Source organism: Odontomachus brunneus, unplaced genomic scaffold (genome assembly GCF_010583005.1).
Source record: "Odontomachus brunneus isolate Ranch 3 - 2012 unplaced genomic scaffold, Obru_v1 Obru_scaffold_003, whole genome shotgun sequence".
Taxonomy (NCBI): domain Eukaryota; kingdom Metazoa; phylum Arthropoda; class Insecta; order Hymenoptera; family Formicidae; genus Odontomachus; species Odontomachus brunneus.
Window position 1 is genome coordinate 2,679,569 of NW_022639453.1, and position 8,278 is coordinate 2,687,846.

General features: G+C 41.2%; 1 protein-coding gene across 3 annotated transcripts in view; it reads right to left on the reverse strand.

Annotated features, from left to right (window-relative positions):
* Positions 1–14: 14 nt before the first annotated feature.
* Positions 15–8,278, reverse strand: part of LOC116844100 (acetylcholine receptor subunit alpha-like 1) — a 331,491-nt gene continuing 323,227 nt past the window's right edge. For all 3 annotated transcript variants that reach the window (XM_032815237.1, XM_032815246.1, XM_032815229.1), the window contains exon 7: positions 15–3,758. In XM_032815237.1, the coding sequence (XP_032671128.1) occupies positions 3,555–3,758 (204 nt within the window). In that variant the 3' untranslated portion in view covers positions 15–3,554. The remainder of the gene's footprint in view (positions 3,759–8,278) is intronic.

Sequence of the window (8,278 nt, forward strand, 5' to 3'; positions counted from 1 at the left end):
CTCTCTCTCTCTCTCTCTCTCTCTCTCTCTCTCTCTCTTTCTCTCATTCGTTTCGCGTCGACTTCCTTTTTTTCCTCCGTAACTATGCAGTCTGTATCGATCGGTAGTACCTACAGTACAGCCGGAAGAGACGAAATTACTACGCGGTGTCTCCCGGTCGGCGCCGAGATCAAACAGAAAAAGCCAAAGAAGTAACGAACGGTGAACTATGACCAGTAAACTCTGTACCATACTGGAGGGCTTGCACAAATGGACAAAGATGGGACAAGAGAGAAGGAAAAATGTAACTAACTTATTCTTTTTTCTTTATACTGAAAACGTTGGCTATGTTCGAGGACACATCAAACATAAATATATGTTATAGTAAGTTCTGCATTTGATGTTGGTAAAGCTGAGGTTTGCAAAAAGGATTATTCCAATCAAGATCTATTAGATAAAGACAGATATGGCTTTAGCTCTCTGCTTTTCTCTCTGCCTGGTCGTAAAGTATTGGAGTTCTCTCTCTCTCTCTCCCTCCTTCCTCTCTCTCGTTTTTCCAGTATAATATAAAGTGCACTGACTCACGATCAGTCAGATAGGAGATCGTGGAGTAAAAAGAAAGTGATTTCGTATGTGCAGCCTTCAATTTTCAGTGACATATGTATGTTATAGAAATTTTGAGTATTATTAGAATCCATGTGAGATAAAAATGCAGGAAAACAAAGCATATACTACCATCTTCTGTAATCTTAATTAATAAATGTAAAGTAAATGAATTTATAATAAATCTTGAAAAACTACGAAATTCGATGACGTAAATATATTGTGTAATGAAATTATGTTGCACCAAAGCACGAACTTCGAGCCGTGCGCTCGATTGCAGAATCTTTATACGAATAAGACGAGAGTCTGTGTCTGTCTGATTGACGGTCATGTCGCTCCTTTGAGTCTCGTTCCTGATTATTGATAGATATACAATTATTATTGCACATCGCGTACCAACGAGGGTTTCCTGTGTTCAAATTTGCGCACGACTTACTTGCTCGAGCAATTGCGAGCCGTTGTCGTGCGACCAGTTGTTAGTGTCGTGGCACACAGAAAAACCTAAGCAGTAAGACCTAAGCAGTAAGAAAATTACAATCGATTGTTCTTGGACTGTAAGGAGAAGGATCGACTGTGGTTGATAAATTTGCTTACTGCTCAAGTTGTCCTGTGTGTGTTTCCGATCTTATTTTAGTGATAAAAATGTTACACTCACCATGACAACATGTGTAATGATAATCGCAAGATTTCCGATCAGTTCTCTTAGAATGACAGAGTGACGGAAGTCCGGACAAGAGACGAAGAAATTGTTCAATCAGGCCACCGGTGGGGCTCTTGGCTCGCGTGGGCGAGCTGATTTACGGGCCGAGATCACCTTTTGGCACGTTGCAAAGTCTATTGGCAATGTTCGTTCTATTCATCCGTCCTCTGTCGATCCCCGTTCGAGTCCCAAACGCGCTACACACTAAGATCGTTTCCTTGACGAGTCGATTAGATAAATTAGACAGAAACCGCGTGGAAAAATGGCAGTAGTTCTTAAGAAATTTGTTGTTGTGGCTGTTCGATTTGATTATTCCTCTCGCGTCACTTTCGGTTCTTCCTACGCCGAATTTCCGGACACGCGCGTCCACGGCGAAGATGAACACACCCCGGGGTGCGAACCCATCCGCGCAAGCCGTCATTAATTACGACATGAATTATAGGACAAGCCGACGAGCGGATGCTTCGCAAATTATTTTGCCAATCAATTATTCCCGCGGTCATGCCGCGCTCTCGTCAGAGGTACTCGAACGCTGTCCGAGCCACTCGATACGTCGGAATAATCGATCGGCTGAATAATTTGCTTCTATGATTGGCCGCTCGTGTAAATTACTCGAATGATCGCTCTCGCGTCGATAAGGGCGTTGAGCGATATCCGAATCGAGTATCGATCAATATCCGTGGCAGGAGCGCCGATGATTGAATCATCATCGGTGGATCGATGAGTTTTGACGCGCGCGACGATCGCGGGACCGTCTACCCCGACTATGGCCGACTGGGCCTTGTCGACGGATTCCCGAGGACTTGTTCGCGGCGTCTCGCGGCTGCACAAGTGGACCATTTTTAATTCGGCGCGTAGCTCGACTCGAGGTCCGTTGTCGGATCTTCGGCGAGGCGAGAACGCGGAAGTATCAAAGAAGCGTGCGGAGAGGACGCTCGACACGCGTTTGATATACTACTATGTGTGTACAAAGAGACTGTCCCCCCCTCGCCGTATCAACACGAACGCGCGCGTGAGAAATTTGTTCCACATTGTTCGTGTCTACGGGTGTGTATGTGTGTGTGTGTGTGTGTGTATGGGGTATGTATGTGCCGCGCGAAAGATACACGCGCGTGTCCATAGGTGTGTTACATCGATATAAGTATGCCACGTAGATGATACTTGGTGCTGGTACATGTACGTATATGTATCATGCCGAACGTGTGGATGTATAAGTGTGTGAATTGCGTGTATCTCGGTGTTACGCATTTCCTCGCGCTCTGTAAACGTCTTCTTATATAAAACGGCAGTTCGGGCAGTTCGACGTCTCGCCGCACGACTCTAGCCTTACGTATGAAACCAGATTTACAAAAATACAGATGCGCGTGTTTTTCGCGTATTTGGCACTTTTTCACCTCTCTCTCGCCCTACCTCCTTCTCCTTCTCTTCCTCCTTCTCCTCCTCCTTCTCCTCTTCCCTCTCATCATTCTCCTCAGCTTCTCTTGCTCGTCCTGTCTTTCGCTCTTTCTTTCATTCTTTCTCTCCCTCCCATTCTCTCTCTCTCTCTCTCTCTCTCTCTCTCTCTCTCTCTCTCTCTCTCCCTATTTCTTTCTCTCTCTCTTTCTTTCATCCTCTCTTCCATACTCAACCCCTTGTTTTTTCCACATGTATACGACACACGCATACACGACACAACACACGCTCGCTCTACCTCACTATTTCGCTTCCTCGCGCAAGCTCTTACTCTCGTGTACATGCGGTCGCACGCCCTTATCTCCATCCTGAAGGGTGGTCGGATTAGAGTTCAACAGATCCGCCTCTTCGAGGAGGGGAATGTATATCCTACTCCGCGGATTTAACCGTCACCCGCTGGTATCGCATCCTCCTTCTCGTCATCGTGCGTCCATCCACGGAGTAGTTACCCGGGACCACATGTTTTTAGCACCAGCGATCGAGAGAGGGTCTCTTCCACGTCGACGCGAAAATCGGCAGTTTCGATGATGGGCGGCCGCGGTGAACGGCATCGACATCGTCGGCGACAACGACGACAGCGACGACAGCGATGACAGCGACGACAACAATGACAATGACGACAGTGACAGCAACAACGACAACGACAATGTCGGCGACGGGGACGACAGCGGCGTCTCCGACGACGACGACGACGACGACGACGCCGACGACGACGACGGCGACGGCAGCGATGATGACGACGCGAACGATGCCGTCGACGCCGACGACGATGAGCCAACCACAACGGTGGACGCGGCACGAAGCCGCGCGGGATCGTCGACTAGTCTTCCTCGATGGCCATGTTCAACAACATCATCTTCTTCTTGGCGATCTTGCTGTACTTGATGTCAATTGGCTTCGTGGTGTCGTAGAGGCTCGGCGCCTGCAGGATGATCAGCATTGTGCCGATCACGCAGGCCAACGTGAACACCCACAGGAAGATCCGGTCGAGCACCATCCCTACGTACTTCCAGTCCTCCTCGACCTAGAAACAAGCCACAATGGACACGTACATGGTTAGCCGGATTATCTGGGAGTGGATTACCGGCCATATACACCGATCATCCTCTGGATAATGAAACGTGAAAATCCACAGTGAAGCGAAAGAAAGAGAGAGAGAGAGAAAGGGAGACTCCTTCGTGGAAGCCCTGATTTGATTATAGATTTTTGCCCTCCACCTTTCCCTCTCTTTCTCCCTCGCTACCCTCGCGACGAACGGAATCGAGGGGAATGTGCGTCGTATGCGCGCACGATAACGTCCTGTTTGTCGGCCTGGTGGATCTCGTAAAAAGATATGAGAGGGAGAGAACGAGAGAAAAAGGTCTTCTCTCCGTATCGAGCACGCGCCGTGCATGTTTAGTATCAACAACTCGTCACTGGGTGTATCCGTTACTCCTCGCCGCGACCTGTAGCCTCCCATAAGACGGAAAGTCTCGTTCCGTTTCCGCGCGATACGGCCATGAAGGACATTCGCGTCCTCTCGTCGCGCGTTCGCGAGAAACACGAGTGAAACAGATCGATCTATCTCTCTCATCTCTCCCTCCCTCCCTCCCTGTCTGCCTCTTGCGAGAGAGCGGGCGTTACAAGCGTGTGTTGACTTTGCTGGATTCCCACTGCGACGAGAGCAATGTACGGCAGCTAGACGATAAAACAGTCACCCGATACCTTTATGATACTTTCACGAGGACGATGCACTGGGACGCGTTACCCTACGCTGCCACTTCGATCGTTTTTCCCACTCCCCTCACCCCTCTAGTCCGTGTATCCCTTTGTCCTTTTCTGCTGAACTGGTCGTGAGATCCGACGCGCGAGTCCCTTTACCTCGAGGGCTCTTTTACCACGTGATCTCACTTTCCCGGATCAGCGCCCGATTAACTCGATTAACCGGCGATGTGTGAGAAAAGGAAAAGAAGGAATCCCCGAGCAAACCCCCCAATGTATAACGTGGGAAAACGCGGCCGTGCACGGCAACGTCCCCCACGATGCGCTCGTCGTCTCGTTTGCCATGTTTTATCGACGTGAAAGATCTCTTTCGGCCCCGATTATGGGGCTTGATGCGGCGAGATGGTAGCGGCATTATGCGGTTCTACTGAATCGAGCCGAAAACTTGGCTGCAGCAACGGGGATTGGCTCTGTTGTAGCGTCCTCCCTTCTTCCTCGGCCGTTACTGCACACGCGAGCGCATTTGCATACTCATGTGCTGTCGTACGATTACTTTGAAGCGCGTGTACGTCGCGAGACGTGCGTGCGCATGTGTGCGTATCTTATTATATGACGGCGTGTGTATACATATGCGATAAGCACATAATGCGTTCACTATACTATAATAGGTGTATTCGCATGCACTGTTGCGTATACACGGCTCCGCTTAAAATAATCCGCTGATACGGAATTTCGGCTGTAATTACGAATAAATGCGTAAAGAAATCAATTCGGCCAAGCGTTATTTCATCCGAGCGCATGCATATACACACACATAAATGTATGCACGCACACACTCATCGTCCTCTCGCACGCGCCCGTGTGTACTTTGGTATATATTTCGCGCAAAACGGGCGCATTTGGCAGTGAACGGTGCTTTGCCGCAGTGCGTTCCACGACATATACTTTGTACAAATAAGTTATGTACGCGACGTCGACGATCGGTCTTAAACCAAAGCTTCATTGAGCTCGCTTGGCTCGGGCCGCGGCATCCGGATATCCGAGGATCCGCTCTGGCAGACTACGTATCCGGAAATCAAGCCGTATCCGGAATCGCGAGATTTCAATTTATCCGTAGACCAGGAGTAACGCGCGAGCGATGTGTACTCTCTGTATAAATCATACTGCCAGGGCCCCTGTTCCTGAAATAGTTGCATGTACGCATGTGGCGAGCTGCGAATGAGCGCAATGGAAAATCCCTAGAACAGTATTTTTGCAAGTGCAACGTGTGCGCAATTTTTCATTCGCAATGCAACGAATAGGTCGCGTCCTGGGCGTTTCGAGAGAATCGTATACGTTTCACAAATATGTGAAATTTTAAACGTCAATAAACATGACAATTTTTCTTTTTTATTGATCCATAAGTGGATAAGTAGAGATCAAAGCGACCTAGAACCAATTTGGACTGACGCATAAGCAAACATGTGTTTTTGAGAAATATAAAATTAAATATATATATTTTTTAATATAAACTTTCAACTTGTGATGTTTATAAAATTTTAATTTATGTTAAAAAACATTGTAATTTAAACAACTACTTACGAATAAGAATTAAAGATCAAATGTAGGATATACCATTCCAATTGCGTACTTTAAATCTCAAAAACAACACATTATTAAAAAAATATAGTTTTAAAGACCTGAAAAAATCGATTTTTCTTCAATTTATCTGCTGATTTTTTTAGTTTTTTTTATTAAAAAAAATGTTCCCAAAAAAATTTGTAAAAATTTACACGTGTTTTAAATTGAAAATGTAGAGAGTCTATTAGAGCAAGCGTTGGAAGAGAAAGTATACATAAGAATAACAATAAACATGACACAAAGTGAGTGAATAACATAAAGTTTTGATTTTTGGCTTTTCTTCAAACAAGGGTAGTGTGAGTGACATCACACACACACGCACAATAATAAAACATAATAACTATTTATTAATATTATATATTAATATTAGAATATTAATATTTATATAATGAAATATTAATAAATAACTATTATGCGCTTTATTATAAGAAGAGATGCTTTTCGTTATTCCGTCCGAAAAGGTTAATTCACATTGATAAGGATGCAATGTAGGATCAAAAAATAATAAAATTTACTTCAAAATTATAGAATAATTTTTTTATTTATTTAGTGTATTTATGCGTACTTTCTTCTAATGCATGCTCCAATAGTCCTCTACATTTTCAATTTAGATTGTACATTATGAAATTAAGTGAAATTAATATGTTATATATTAATCCTTTCAACTCCGAATAAATTAGCAAGAACAATTTTTTCTCTATTTATTATTATTCCTAGTAATGTAAAGATAATATCTGATCTTTTTCATAATTTTTCAATAAACTATTTTTTGAAAAACTAAAATGCTTCAGAAAAACAACCTTTTGCTTTGCTGCATTATTTTCAGTATAAAGTATATTCTGCATAATAATAATTTTCTACTCTTTATACATCGCAATAATGCACGAGAATATTTTGTATAGTCCACTTTTATGATAAGTAAATGCAATATTAATAAATTGCAATTATTTATAAAATGGTTAGCGTCGAAGTGGAAAGAGACGAGTGCCAACAATTTATTAGTGTTTATTACTACAGCTAAATGATAAGATTAAAATGCCGCTTAAAATCGTAAGAGATAGTATCAACAGTTTACCAACAACTTTTGACAGTTTGGCGGCAAAAAATATCGATTAGTTTGGCGTCTAAATTGATTTGAAATACTGTTGCTTTAGGACAACGATGCGAAAGGATTATGGGATAAAACATATGGGATAAAACAACTTCAAAGAATTACAATTGAATATATTATGATCAAATATATAATTTATAATGTATAATATAATATTAATCAGTGCATAATCTTTTTAAATTCATATTAATAAGAGATAATTAAATGTTTGTTGTATATATTTTTGTGCTATTATATACTACAATTTTACACCAATTATATGACATCACCACATCACTATAGAGAGAATTTCACCTTGTGAAGTATTTATTAAAAAATATGGTACTCTCTTTAAAAACATATTCTAGAATAATATTTTTAAATGTTTTTAGTTTTTATTCTCTTCCTCTCTATAAAATTCTATTTTTCTTCTTATTTACGGTAACATAAAATGCAAAGGAGGCAAAAGACAAATTATGCACAAATAAATAAAAACAAGGTTAGTGTATTCTTCAAATAAAATAATTTCAAATAAAATTGGTCGAATATTCATAATCAACAATAAAAAGCAAAAATTAAAATTTCAACAAAAATAATATTACTTAAATTCCTGGTTACGTTAATATACAATATCACGTTAATATACAATAAAGAATATTGAAAATTAGTCAGTATATATAATTTAAGTAAAAAAACAATCAAATTGTCGGGACAAAATTTATTTTTTACAACAAAACCATTTTGTTCTGAACTTTTTTCAGCGATTTAAAGGACTGGTTTCTTTAACTATAGAACAAAAAGTGTTAAACAATAAGTTGAGGATAAAAAAAATCTAAAATTAAAAAAAAGATCTTTTTCAAGATTATTTCAAAATCAACTTTGTTTTTTAAATAAGAGTGGATAACTTTTATACTAAATCATTTGATAAAATATTAAATTTTACATAAAAGCGATCAAAAATATGCGTAGTTTAAAACTCATAGTTTACGAGATATTTGATAATTATTATTTATAGTGTTTGCATTTTTTGTTTTATACTAGTTATCTAATTATAGTACAGGACAATATTTATATAAAAAAATAATTAATAATATATATATATGTATATATATATATATATATATATATATATA